This window comes from Neopelma chrysocephalum, unplaced genomic scaffold (assembly GCF_003984885.1).
Source record: "Neopelma chrysocephalum unplaced genomic scaffold, ASM398488v2 Primary Assembly neopelma1_26, whole genome shotgun sequence".
NCBI classification, from domain to species: domain Eukaryota; kingdom Metazoa; phylum Chordata; class Aves; order Passeriformes; family Pipridae; genus Neopelma; species Neopelma chrysocephalum.
Genome location: NW_020897695.1, coordinates 3,438,837 through 3,453,868, shown reverse-complemented (window position 1 = coordinate 3,453,868; position 15,032 = coordinate 3,438,837). Strand labels below are relative to the sequence as shown.

At 44.2% G+C, this 15,032-nt stretch overlaps 1 protein-coding gene across 3 annotated transcripts in view; it reads right to left on the bottom strand.

Annotated features, from left to right (window-relative positions):
- PLCL2 (phospholipase C like 2) overlaps positions 1 to 14,549 on the bottom strand; it is a 109,417-nt gene extending 94,868 nt beyond the window's left edge. For 2 of the 3 annotated variants that reach the window (XM_027675351.1, XM_027675353.1), the window contains exons 1-2: positions 4,312 to 4,402; positions 3,053 to 3,600 (exon numbers count right to left, since the gene is read on the bottom strand). In XM_027675351.1, the coding sequence (XP_027531152.1) occupies positions 3,053 to 3,370 (318 nt within the window). In that variant the 5' untranslated portion in view covers positions 3,371 to 3,600; positions 4,312 to 4,402. Of the gene's footprint in view, positions 1 to 3,052; positions 3,601 to 4,311; positions 4,403 to 14,534 lie in introns of those variants that run through there. The other variant, XM_027675352.1, reaches the window with a different exon arrangement.
- Positions 14,550 to 15,032: the final 483 nt, after the last annotated feature.

The window sequence follows — 15,032 nt, the reverse complement described above, 5'->3', positions numbered from 1 at the left end:
AACTGGATTCAAACCACCTGTGAACTGCTGAAGCAGGCAGAACAATATTCAGAATATATGAAGATGAGTGATTTTTTCAGAAGTATTAAAACAGTTATATCTAAAATAAATATGGACCACACAACTTTAAACATAATGTTGTCACATTTTTCCACTCATGATAATTATTCAAATGATAACACAAAGTTTTAGTAATCGGTTCTTGGCTGCTAAACAGATTACTGTTCACATCTGCAAAATGGTACTGATTGGTAATAACAGCAGAAAGTTGAACAATTTTTTATTCCAAAGCGCTACCATTTCTGTAGAAACTAAGAACCTTGATTCGGGTATTCATGAAATGCAATTCAAAACCTATTTCCTTATCTCATGCTTCTTGATTTTAGTATATCATGAACCCCTTGGCACTGCGACCTTGCCTGGTCCCCAGAGAGGCAGAAGGTTGCTGTATAATTAAATCACACACTACAAAGTACTACAGTGGCATGATATACACTGCAAATAACACTACTGTCTTTCTTGGGCTACCACAGAGGAAACAAAGTAGTGTTAATAAGTATCAGACCTGTAAAAAAAATCACTGGCAAATCCAGCAAATATTAAGTCATTCCAAAACCAAGCTCGGCTGCCCCTTGTCCATTGTTGTAATTTCTTTTAACACACACACATACACACCACACGTACACGCCCAGCATCACTGCTCAAACAGGAAGGGTGGGTGCAGGCTGTCAAATGTGTTCCACTGCTCACTGCCCTTGCCTCCCGTTCGTTTTTACAGCAAGGTTCAGGAGACGGTAACATAACTTTCCATACACTACTAGTCTTGAAATCCCACACTCTTTTCTATCATCCAATCATCAGAACAGAGGTAACAGGTAAAACACAGACTGTGTGAAATTTCTGTTCTAACTGCGGTGAAGAGACAAGGGGTGGATTGTGCGTGCAAATTGTCCCCTTTTGTTTGGTGTTGTGATGGTGTTGTTTTGTTTTTGGTGTGGGGTAGGTGTATTCTTTTTTTGTTGATGTGACTGAAGTTTGTGAAGACTGTGTGTTCAATGTGGATTTTAATGATAATTCTTAAATACGTAATTCACAGAGGCAAGAGGTGGAATGTCTTGGGTTTCCGTGACAAGATTTTGGTAGCAGGGAGGCTGCATGGGGGGCTTCTGTGAGAAGCTGCTAGAGTCTTCTCCTGTGACCGACAGAGCCAATGCCAGCCAGCTCCAGGCTGACCAAGGCCGGCCCCATTAGTGACTGTGGTAGTGCCCTGGGATAACAGATTTAGGAAGGGGGGGAGGAAGCAATAGCAGTCAGAGAGAGAAGGGACAATATACAAGAGAAAAAACTCTGCAGACACCAAGGTCAGTGAAGAAGGAGCAGGAGAAGGTGCTCCAGGTGCCAGAGCAGCGATTCCCCTGCAGCCCATGGTAAAGACAACAGTGAAACAGGCATCCTGCAGCCCATGGAGATCCACAGTGGAGCAAATATCCACCTGCAGCCTGTGGAGGACCTCATGGCAGAGTAGGGAGATGCCTGAAGAAGGCTGTGACCCTGTGGGAATCCCACACTGGAGCAGGCTCCTGGCAGGACCTGTGGACCCATGGAAAATGAGAAGCCCACACCAGACAAGGTGTGCTGGCAAGACTTATGACCCTGTGGGGGAACCACACAGGAGCAGTTCATGAAGAGCTGCACCCTGTGGGAAAAACTCACGTTGGAGAAATTCATGGAGGACTGTCTCCCATGGGAGGAACCCCACAATGCCACAGGGGAAGAGTGTGAGGAGTCCTCCCCCTGAGGAGGAAGGAGAAGCTGAAACAACTGACCGCAACCCCCATCGCCTGTTCCCCTGCACTGCTGGAGAGTGGCAGGGTGAAAGGGGGGTGTTTTTAAAATTTGGTTTTATTTCTCATCCTACTCTGATTTGATTGGTAATACATTAATTGCCCCAAGTCAAGTATATTGCTGAGGGATCTCTACTAGTCCTTATCTCAACCCACAAGCCTTTCATTCTATCTTTTCTCCATCTTCTCTCCCCTGTCCAGCTGAGGGGGGAGTGATAGAACGGCTTTGGTGGGTGTCTGGCATCCAGCCAAGGTCAGCCCACCACAGCTGATTTTGGAAGTATATAAATATCTAAGAAAACATCTAGCTTAATTTAGATCTAGCTGATCTTGGTTAAACTCGGATCTCAAATACTTGAAATTGTGCTTCATTTTACAGCTAGTACAGCTATTATACCAATGGAGCAATTTCTCTATGTTCTCTCAACCTTTTCACTGGAATTGGGAAAGGTGACCCAAAACATCTTTCAGGAATCGTAGATGCAAGAAAAGAGAACAACTTCACTTGTAAAAATAACTGTATTAAAAAAAACCAATCCCATTCCTTTTTTGCCTAAGCTACATTCTACCATTGATGCTCCCCCTACTTTTCAAGCTGAAACACTAGCGTTCAGAATATGGAGAGGTAAGTATAAATAAAGATGTTTCTATAGGTGAAGTACAACACAGCCTACTGTTAAACGAGCTGTCACTTTTAACAAGAAGAATGCTCCCTATTCTACCTTCTCCCACCCCCAGCCCAATGAGATCCTGAATTTCTCATCACCTGCTGTGTGCCTGTCACACACACAAGCCAATGGAGCCACAAAATTGCTCTGCACAGGTGCATCCCAAATAACAAGCATACTGTGCAATTCACATCTTTCCCTGCCAGGCTGGTGCCCATGTTGTCTTGTCACAAGCCAGCTAGTTTCTCTCGCCTTTTCTAAGAGGAGTTAGAGCCTTCTGCTTTAATAAACCTCAAAGCACGACGTCCTCCACCCCAGGCATGGATGTATACAAAGCCATCCTCTCACTGTTGTCCACTTCTGACAAAGGAAAAATCGTCTCCTCACCACAGGGGGAGAGAAAAAGAAGAGAAAGAAAAAAGCCGTCTGTCCTTTCATCTAGAGCCAAGGTTCTGTGAGCCAAATCTATCGCCTGCATCTCCCTGCCCCTGTCACAGAGAAAGACCCAAGACCCTGATGGGGAGAAGCAAGAGCTCTTACCTTAATTATGCTGCTCCTCCGGGGGATGCCGGGTTTGCCTTCTCGTTGTTGACTGGTGGAAAATCCTTTCTCTTTGCTGCTGCTCTCCGGGCTTGCAGGAGGAGCTGATCCCGGCTCTTCGCCGGCTCCCGGCTGTGCACAGTCCCCGTTGGAGACCCGGCTGCCCGCACTGTCAAAGCGGGATCTCCCACCGCCGCCGCCGCCTCCTCCTCCTCCTTCCCCATCTCCTGCCTTGAAGGCCACCTTCCCGTGAAGCGGCCCCGGGGAGGAGGGCAGCCCCCCGCCGCCGGTGCCGCCACCGCTGCCAAACTCCGCCATCAGCCTCCCTGGCTACGGCAGAAGCACCGCCGCTGCCCCCCCTCCCCTGCTCCCGCGGCCGCTCGGCGGTGGCTCTCCTTCCGCTTTCTCTCTATTTACGATCGGGGGATGTTGAGCCAAAGTCTCTCCCCTCCGCGCATTTGGCAGCCGAGGCCGCGTAGCTCCAGGAGGGGAGGGGGGACGGACGAAACGTGTCGGTGGCGGCTCGGCGAGCACCAGTCCCGCAGCACCTGAGGAGGGAAGAGGAGACGAAACGTGACAGGCTGCCCTCGCACGAGGCGGGGGAGCGTCGCACCGCGGCGCGCTGCCCTTCGCGCACACGCGAGCGGGCGTGGGAGGAGAGGGGCTGCGCGGGGTCCCCGCCGGGCGCCCCGCGGGGCAAAGGCGCGACCCGCCGCGGGGGCACCGGGCGGGCAGCGAGCGCAGCCCCGCCGCGGGGAGAGGGGCCGGCCCGCCCCGGCCCCCGCGGGGCGGGGGAGGCTGGAGGGGACCGGAGGAACTACGCTGTTGGGGCTGCTCAGCCGGGGAAAGCGAGAGCCGTTGATGGCGGTATTTTCTCACCCTGACACAGCGACACCCACAATCCCTGAAGCGGGAGCGAAAAGAGAACTTGCAGAACAACACGCCCCACACCCTCTGGCCCCGGCCCGGGGAGAAGCCCGTCCCACGCACGGCGGGGACGATCCGCCGCAGCCCCTCTCCGACCCCGGGCGACGATAAGAAGCGGCGGAACGCGACCAGCGCCGCCGCGGCCCGGCGGGGCAGCCCCCAGTCGCCCTCAGCAACTTTTCTCCCCTCCCTCCCGCTGCCCGCCGACATCCAGCCGCCCCACAGCGGCGACAGCCGGCCGGGGCAGAGACACCTCCAAACCCTGCACCGCTACTCGCGGTGCCCCCGCACCGCACTGCCCCCCTCCCGCACGCTGCGGCCCCGCTACCCACCTCGGCGGCGAGAGGAGCCCCCGGCTGCCGCTGCTATAGTAGCCGCTTTTCCCCCTCTCCCCTCCTCCCCGCTATGGTCGCCGCCTCTGCCCGGAGCCGGATACAGAGAGAAACTGATTCATGTGGCTGCTTCCCTCGCTCTCTGCTTCTGCTGCTGCTGCCGCCGCCGCCGCCTTCCCCGGCCCAGTGCTCGGCAACAGCGGGAAAACGCCGGCAGAGCCCAGGGGAGAAGCAGCCCCGGCCGCCCCCGCGAGGAAACTCTCCAGGGAAGGCAGAGCAAACGATCCAGGCTCGCCCCCCTCCCCGGCGCCGCCAGTCACAGGGGCCGGCCCCGCGCGGATTGGGCGGCCCCGCCGCCAGCACCCCCCTGCGGCAGCTCGGGGGCGCTCCGCCGGAGGGCAGGACCCGCGCCCGCCCCTTCCCGCGCCCCGCGCTCACCGCTGGATTCCTCTGCACGCTCCCGCCCCGCGCCTGTTGCCCGGGCTCCGCGCTGACACAAAAGAGCCCGCTCTCCAGCTCCTCGCGCCTGGCGCATCCTCCTCTCCGTGCTCCTCTCCGGCCCGGGCGAAGACTCCTTCCACCCCTCTTGTCGCGGCCTCGCGCCCTTCACCCGCCCTGCCCACCCGAGGGGCCGCGGCCGCCAGGGCGCACAGGAAGGGCGGGGGGCGGCGCCCCTGCGAGCGTTCCCGCGCCCTGCCGGGAGCTCACAGCCCGATGAGACCCCAATTAGTGCCATTAATTAATAAAGGAACGAAGGTGGTGGAGTGCTGGAATATTAAAAGCTTAACGGAAACTGCAACTTGAGTTACCCTGTATCCACAACACAGCAAGCACAGCCGGAGAGCCCTCACATACCCCATTACACTCGTTTAGGTTTGCTGTGAGACAAACAGGAGGGACTTGGTGTACGAGGAATAATTCAGAGCACTACATGTTTATTTTTACCTCTTGACACGGCTGCATATTGCAAGAACTTGATATTTCACGATTAAGTTGAATAAAGGGAAATGAAATGCCTCCGTTGAGGCACTTGGCCCTCTGCTTGAAATTCAGAAGTTGAGTCAGGGAGACATTGAGAGCACAGGCAAAATTGAGAATCACATTAATAGGAGTGCAAAGAGTCACACTGAGCAAAGAGACACCTAAGATAGCCCACGCCATCTGACCTTCAGCATTTGACTGAAGTGCTTAATGCAAGAGCTCGACTCAAATTATAGTTGAACGAAAGCACTACGCTTTTCATTTAGGCTCCCCCATTTGTCCTCTGAAGATCACTGTGTTTGGAGCCTTGGAGCCAGAGGTCGGACACCTAGATACCCAAAATAAGGCAGTGTGCTGGTGCAGAGTATCATGGTGGAAACACTGGAGTAAAGGGCACATTTTCAGTCCTGTTCCCTGGCTCCAGGGCTTTACCATGGACTGCAGAGTGGTGTCACCATACCTTGGTGGCCCACTGCCTTGAGCTGTCTCCAAAGGGGAAGCACCTCCATCTTCTCCTTCGGAACACAAAGGGACAGCTCACTCCTCCAAAACACTGAGAGCCACAAGGATGATGTCTTTTGTCTGTGTTTACTGATTAGATCACTTGGAGCGTGAGAGCCCTTATTTCAATGTCCTCTTCCTGAAAGGGTTCACATCTGTGTCCCCACTGCCATTTAAAAAGCTGCCAACTTATAGACTGGTTCTGGTGTATTTTCCTGGGGAAGATGTGCCATGCTATAGAAAGGAAACCAAGAGACACTGGGCCAGAAAGAAGATGGAGCACAAGTGGGAATGCCACTGCAGTTTAGCAGTAGTCTGCTCATGGGTGTTATTAAATAGTCATCTTGGAAGCAAGGAAAGGACCAAACAACTCACCATTGAGGTGAGAGGTCTAGGAACTAAGATACAGGAAGCCACTCAGGTTTGTGTCATGGAAATGCCACACCACTCCTGCAGAATAAATCTGCTTCAGGTGCATAATAATCACGTATAATAAACTGTTAATCTCTGGTCCTTGACTCGCAGACAATATTCTGGACAGTGGTGTTTGTTACTGCAGCGAAAAAGGACCATAAATTATGATCCAGGTTGGAAGAAAGTATGAAGCTATTTGGAGGATATTACTTATTCAGTATCATTTGTAGTGGATAAAGGAAGTTCAGAACCTGACACTGCTACATCACTCATATATGGTCCCAATTTTAATAAAAATATTAACAAGGTTTAAGGTTAAATGAAAACCTAGACATTTGCAGGATTTAGGCAACAAACACTGAGGGACAATGAAAGAGCCAAAGTTTGTGTTTTCCATTAGCTGGAAATACAGTGATTTTACCATTTGCCCTTATCTGAACATCTCTTGCATGAACATCTTGCCTTTCATTTAACTAGGAATAGTCAGCCTTAAATATTAAAGGAATGCTCAGTCTTGTATCTGCATATGTGGACATCACAAACCATCCCTCCAGGAGATACTTTGTCATTAGGATCGTCACTGTTTCTTCTGGAGGATGAGATTTATACCCAACAGGTACAAAATGTTATTAGAATCATTAGTCACAGAGTGTTGCCAGTAAACTGGTGAGGAAGATGTGTGCTTCTTGTCATTTTGCTACTTAAGATGCACATACTAGAACACCAGTTTTAAGGCCTTTAGCAAAATTTGATCTGTTCTGTCTCAGAAAAAAAAAGATGAAAAAAACCTTCCCTTTTCAACTCTGCTTATCTGTCCAAACTGTATAAAAACAAGATAACACCACTGAAAAAGAAATCATTTAACTTTAGCCTTGGCAGTTCTGTAATGAATGATATCAAGACCTGCAGACATTGCCAGACTTTTGACTGTAAAGGTGATGATTCAATGCAAAGGAATGAGTAAAACTTCTGAATCTAATCTTAAGGACACATGCCCGCAAATCAATATAATAGTATCAACACTATGCTTATTCTAAATACTGAAATTTAATTACTAATAAAAACATCGTGTCAGACACTAAACTAGAAAGGTTGTACCAGAAAGATGAAGGTTGCAAATAATTAATTCTTCAAATCTGAGGTTTCTTCTGACGACCATTCACTGAGTTTTATTATTGCCCCATACTGTTTTACAGAACTTCCTTACCTTAGCAGAGTGTTTGTTCAGATGCATTTTGAATGCATTAAGTTGAAAAATATTTTCATATACAAAACAGAGCATTTCTGATAAACCAAATCCCAGAAACGGCCATTGAGACTAAGCTACTCTGTAGAGACCTTGTTTATCCCTGTGAGCTCAGGTTTCCAGAGCTGTTCATGTAATACCAATGTAAACCATATACTTTCTTTGCCACAACTTCTTGAAGATCATAGGGTGAAGAAACTTTTTTGTTATCATTATTCAATAGTGGCCTCAGCAGGCTCTATTTGTTTAATTGTTAAATGAAATAAGGATTATAATGGAATCAAAAGACACTTCTGTGACAATATTTAACTGTGAGAACTTGCTGTCATGCGCAAATATTAGCTATATACATAAAATCCTATTAAATATCAGAGTTCCACAGCTAAGCTAATATTACCCATTGAACTTTTCTAACTCAAATAGTGTGGCAGTAGAAACATGCCAAGAAACAGGCTATGTTAAAACTCCAAACTAGTGACTAAATGACCGGTGTTTAAATAAGCCAAATACTAGATTATTACTAATATACAGAATACTTTTTATTCCAAACATGAAAAACTTTAATTAGCAATTATCTTGTTTGAATGTTGCTTTTCTGACATCTCTGCTTGGAATAATTTTTTTCATTATTGTAAGTATCTCTACAATTCCAGCGATAATTTCAATTGCTTGACTTGATTGTTCAGGTCACAGTCTAGCACATACTTGTTTATTATACTTGTTTATAATTAAGTATACACATTTAAGCAGTCCCATTACAGTCGCAATCTGATTCATAATTAATCCAAAGCAAAGTTTAGCTATAAATAATGCATTATTTTATACAACATCTGTAAAGTGCAGGTGTGTTGTATGCACCTAAAAAGAGCAGACAGTACAAGTGGGGGAATGTGTACGGATGTGCACTAAAGACAGCAAAAATAGGTAGGCAAATACAGGCTAAACTGACAGATTTGTTTACCACAAGCATTTATTAACATTGTGTACTTGAAAGTAATTTTGCTTATAATTTTTGGAAGTTCATTATACTATCAGTAACTATCAGAGTAAGTCAGGAGTTGGACTTTGATGATCCTTGTTGGCCCCTTCCAACTCAGGATATTCTATGATTCTAAGTAGGATGATTGTTTTTTAAATAAAGCACATTTTAACCTATTAAATACAGCTTAAGGAATGTTTACTCTCTATCCTATCTCTAATGCCAGTTAGTTTGGCTACCAGCCTATTAGATGTGATGGCTCAGAATTAACAAGAGCTTAACAGTAAATCTACTCTTCCACTACAGACTATTGAATCCGGAAGGAGTGTTTTTCTAAATCAAGAATATTTGAAAGTTGTTCTCTAAACTGTCTGTTATTAGGACTATCATGCTGTGGTGGTTAATTGGTTGCAACATAACTTTAAATCACTATGAAAATGCGAGTCTTTGTTTATATGTTTAAAAAAGGTCAAGATTTTTAAAAACTGAAGGACAGAATTCCCCCCCTGCCCTTTTTAAAGAGAGGACACTTTAAGGGAAAGTTAAAGGGCGGACAGGAAGGACTTTCGGGAAATCAGAGATCTCCCTTAAGGCCTCAGTTTGCAAACTAGAAATTAAGTCTTTTTCAAAAGTCTTGACCTAGGCACTATTTTTCAGTAACTCTTTTGGGGATCCTGGAGTTACCTTAACTGGAAATAAAAGCTTATCATACTCTAATGCATGCTGTTAGTTTGCCACTCTTAAAAAGGCTGATATTTTGTAGCAATACTAATTGAGATTATATTGTCTAAGGTTTCTATGGAGCAAAATTTGCATTTTCTTCTACTAGGCAAGGCAGACACAGTGGAAAAGCTTTGCATCATGCACATTTCAGCTAAGGCATACGTTTTACCAGAGAGACTGCAACAACAAACCTGTTCTTGAAGTGTTTCTGATGCATCATTAAAAAGAGCATACAGTGTTTGCCATCTCCTAGCGTTGTACTCTGCCCTCTAAGGAGAAGTTACAAAGTTACAAAAACGGGCTGAGAGCCAGAATTCTGCAAAGGATTGGATTTCATTTTGTCCCTTCGTACCATTTGTTAGTAAGCACTGGGTATATAAAGAGGCATTTGACTTGTGGGACATAAGGCATTTAATAAGTCATCTATTTTTGTAATTTGAAGTATCTGATTATTATTACAGGAGCATGCAAATAAAATAATCCACAATGAGCTTTTATAACTTCTTCAAACCTAAACTTTTGCAAACTAACCGAAGTGTTAATAGTGATGAAAAACCTTCGTTAAATTTGCACACAGAAAAACCACAAAGCTTTTAGTTTGTAATTTCAGCATTATATGCTTTGCGAATTCTCATCATAGCAGAGTATTAAACACTTTCAGTCCTTTGAGGAAAACTACATCTTCTACATTATAGATGGGTAAATAAATAAAATAGATTGATTTTTTTTGACAGACTGAGTTCCTACTAAAATTGTCTTAATTTTATCATGTCCGTGAGGGTAAACACTGGTTCTACATGTGCTTAGTAGGAGTTGCAGTGTGTTATGTCTTCACCTTTGAGGACTTAATAGGAGAGTTAACACATACTCACTTCTGCTGATAAATGGTTAACTGTAGGCTGGTATCAGTTTGTCTTGTTAGAAAGCTTACAACAGAACACCACAGAAAGAGGAATATATACGTATAAAAGATGAATTAAGTTCTTTTATTGAATGGCAGTCAAAATTCACATTATTCATTTTAGGCTGGCAACTTTTCTGAATTACAAGAAATCAGATGTTATTCTTAGTATATGCCCACAATATACTAAGGTAGAGAGAGGATTTGATTAAGCTCACATACTCCAAGACATAAATGCATTTCTTTCAGTCATTTGAGAAAAATCACAGAGAAAAATACTCATTTCCATTGGTGAAGGGAAAAAAAATCACAAAATTATTTGAAACATATTTTAAAAAGTTTTGGTAACAAATGGGGAACATAGTTTTTCATGCTGTTTGACATGAAGACAGGTAGACTGCAAGGAAACACAGTGACATTGTATCCTGTACTAAAGCTTATAATGCAGTTCCTTCATCCCATTAATTTTCGTATTGCTCATAATAGCAATAAATATCAGTTCCTGTCCCATAGGAATGGTAGGTTTGGGTATGTTGCACTAACCAGCACAGGTCTTAACAGAAGTCAATTCCACCATTTAATTTTTTATCCACTCTTCCAACTTTTGAAGCATAAGTCAACAGTCATATTTTTGTTCTTTATTTTTAGCTCTAAGAATGCTAATAACCTACAGTCTTTGTAGATGCTTTCACATGCATATTCAAAACTTTTTTACTAGAAATAGCTTTATGGTTGAAACATCTGGCCAGAAGACCTTAACTAAACATCCACTGTACCATTACCACGAACTGACAGGAGTGCAGTATGCAGATAACAGTCTTCTTAATTTCTCTGAAACATTTATATTTTGTATAAACTATATATGAAAATCAGGATCCTGACCACTAATGTAACTTATCCTATATTTCAGATAACTGTATATATAAAAAAATCTCAGTGTTAATATCCAGCAACTTCATTTTCTGAGTAAACAGCAGCTGAAGTAAGGGGAAAGCACCATTTTTCTTCTGCCAAAAACCAGAAGGAAATTCCCCACTTCTGTTCTTTGCTATGGCAACATACTCCTGGAGGAAGAGTCACCAGGAGGCAGAATCTCTACTGGGACACCAGTAAAACTAAACAGTACTTGAAGACTTTCTAATTCTCTCACCTATTTGCCTGCATGTATCAGGAGGCTGTGAAAACAAAGTTGTTCCAGCTGGCACTCCTCTTACTCCTCTTAGTCCAGAAAAAATCCTTCCATCCTTCCTTCTCCCATCCAGCTTCTCTCTTGTAGGGATCTATACTGTTTTCTTGCAATCACTGTACAAATTGCTTCTTCCTCCTCCATCTAAGATAAGAATCTACAACGAAGTTCAATCCTCTGAGCATTTCTAAGTCTCTGACAAAGGACAGAAGAAACTCCAGAAAAGTTAGGAAAATAGTAAATAGGGTGTAGTGGTTTGAGCCAGGTTTTTCCCCCTGAAACTCGGAAAGTGGTAACCCCCAAGGGGTGGTGACCCTTGGGGTTTGACCCAATCAGTGCTCCTGCAAAATATAAACATATCTCTCCACCGGAAAAGAAGCAGTGGTACTTTTTAATGAAGAAAGGTGGCCATGTTGTGGTGAGGCCACGAGGAGCCAGGGCGAGAGCCCTGGGGGCTCCGGCCCCCCCCAGCCCCCGGCTGGGGGGCTATGTGGACTTGGAATGGTGTTGAACTGAACTAAGTGCCTGTGGCTGAGAAGTTGGAGGAGTTTTCTCCACTGTGAGTGGGCGACGGAGCAGCAGGGACAGCAGCGTCCGAGAGCAGTGGCAAAGAGCCAACTGATAAGAACCAGAAGAAGCAGCAGAAGCCGGTATGCTGCATGGAAGACACAGAGGTGTCTGAGGAAAAGGAAAAGCAGCAGCAGGAAGAGAACCAAGCCAGCAGCAGAGACAGAGTTTGTTGGGGTAAGAACTAAATAACCAAAACCCCCAAACTCCCCTGGAGACTCCTCTGATGAGAGAGGAGGATGATTGGACTCACTTGAAGAGTCTTGGAGTGCAGTATGCACTGCTGAGAGGAGCTAGGAAGCTCATGGCCTCCTGAGAGCTAAAGCCAGGACGGCCAAAGGAATGTGTGTGTGGGGTGACCTTGGCCCCTCCCCACTGCTGCCAGGCTTCAGAGAAGCTGGCAGCCATCTTTGAGTCAGAGCATGGGAGCTCTGCACAGGGGCTTGATTTCCCCTGAGGATACCAGACCGTCACGAAGACCCCTGTGCTTCGTGATATGACCATGGTGACGCGACCTTGTCTGGGGTTACGCAGCCCACGGAAAGACCCCCGTTTTGGAGACGGGGGCCAAGAGAGGCTTGGAGGCCTCCCTCGTGTGTGCTGGCAGAGAGCCAGCAACTGCTTCTGCCTGGAAGAGAAGAAGAGAGCCTGCTGCCTAGAGAGAGACCTGCTGCTGAGAGACTGGAAGGGGTCTTTTCTTTTCTTCTTCTTCTCTCCTGGACTTTTATTTGGAGGGAGAAGAGATTTGGCCCACTGTAAATATTATTGTCATGGTAGAGATAGAAATAGAGTTAAGATTATATGTAATGTATTATAGTATAAGTATTTATTTGTATAGTCATTGTAATATATTCCTTTCCCCCCATATTGAGTCTTGTGTTTTTGTCTGGAAAACCCATCTCACATGGGGTCGAGATGTGGGAGGGGGGCTAGGAGTCAGAATTGGATTTTGAGGCTGTTTCAAACCATGACATAGGGAAAGAGCATGAATGAAGAAAATTAATGAAAAGGGACAGCAGAGAAGGACAAAAGAACATAATGGTAAAACCTCTTAACATTTACTTATAACAAGTTTTAGGATTACTGTCATCATATTCCATAGCACTAATATAGCGACAGGGAAAAATAAAAGAGTGGACAGTGAGGGAAAGGGCAAGTGAAAATTAGAGAGGGACATAAAGCCAAGGCACTGGTAAATGGAAAGCAACAGTAGGAGAAAGAGAATAAGAACTGTTCGTCATTGGAATTGCAAAACAGATTTGAAGACAGAAGAGGACAGAAGGAAATTAAACAAGATTGATCAGACGGAAGCAAAGAATGTTTTGAAATATAATATTACAATAACATTCAAAGAACTTGACTTAGTTGTCAAGGGGTATGACTGTACAGGGGAAGAAGGAAAGAAGACCAATCACATGGAATGATTATGAATGCAAGAGCTCCTCACATTCACATACAATGAGGAAGTAACAGACACAGGCTAAAGAAGAGATTTTCTCTTTCAGTCTGCATTGCCAACGTTGATATGTTCCATATGTGTTTCATCCAGCAGAAGCAGCTGAGACCTAAATGCATTCTTGGCTATTTGACATTAGTCATTTCAATACTTAATAAAGTCACTTTCTGGGGAAAAGGGTTACTTTGGGGGAGGGGGGGGTTACTGCATTTAAAATTCTCTCTTTTTTCCCCTTAAGTTTCTAAGTTCTTCCTAAGCAAGAAACAGAACATTTATTTCCATATCTATGAAAAATAAGATCAGATTACTGATTTTAATATTTTTCAAATTAATAATATTTGTATCTGCATTACAGAGAAGACTAAAGGCCTCGGTCAAGATCAAGGCTCATTGCTGTTGACAATGTATAAATATATGGCATCATCCAGTTCTGAGCTGGCACCTAGCCATCCTGCTTGGAATACAAACAGTGTGATCTTGCATCTGCTCACAGAAGACCGCATAGACGTTCTCTGGGTAATTTAGGAATGGGATCTCCAAAATTTCTGACCCTCTTCCTGAGCACTGGATCATCTTTCTTTAGAATGTCCTTCCCTAGAAAAACGTCTTCTGGTGCATATATGTGTAGCTAGAAGGAATTTAGGAAAAAGATCAGTGAAGAACTGAAGCACTGTGTGTGCTAAAAAGATTCACCAGCATACATCTACTGGCTCCTCTGATTCCTACCACTCTGCTTCTCTGTTTTTTCATTTGTTTTAATTATTTTAAGGCACCTTATATACTTTAATCTGATTTGAAGTCTCAAGTAAGAGGTACTATAATAAGAACAGCCATTTTGCATAAATGATTCTTTACAGGTGCAAAGGGTGATGGTGTCAATGAAAGGAAAATTATCTCAATTAAACTTTATTAAGTACAGCATTTTAACATAAAATTAGCAAAAAAATGCAGAGACTGATTTACTTAACTTCATATCTTTTAAAACCTTACAAAACTTCCCTGGGTATTTAGAGATGCAGGTGTGTTTAACTGAACTCCTCAGAACTAAGTTCAGTTCTTTTTTTGACCAATTATCTCAGAACTTTCAATTCTGCTAATTTCAGCAATTCCTTCTGACTGAAGAGGCACTTAAAATACTTAAATATTGTTCATCTGGAAGAAAAAAACAGTTTCTTTGGCTTTTTCTTTTTTTATCTAGCTTGTTGAATTATTAATAATGCTTTGTTTCACATTGCTTATCAGCATGATTCCTGGATTATGAGTATGGACACACATACACACACATTCCCAACTATTTTCTTTGTTTCTCCATTCTGTGGTGAGTATCCTTTGGTTTTCCCAATAAAATACATAGCTGTGCTCTGGAAAAAAAATAGGTGAAGGTACATGAAGCAGATGAAGTAGATGTTTCCAGCAAGACAAACTATGTGAAAGGAGCGAATAAAGCTAAAGAACAGTGTACTGCACTGTTCCCCAGTATCAAGCATGGAAAACACCTCACAAATACTAGTTGTAAATGTAAAAATTAGTTACTCAAGGAAAAGAGAAAAATTGGCCAGAAAAACCGCAGGTTCCATAAATAGGTACTTCATTTGAATTTCTGGGTTTTGGAATCAACTTAAGATTTTATTATGTGAATGACTTACAAATCCAATGGGAATCCAAAATTAATTCAGTGGAAAAAAAATCTTTAACCTAAGGCATTAAGATCGTTTCATTATATGTGAACTAGTTTTCCTGAAATTCTCTAGTATATTTTTAGATTTA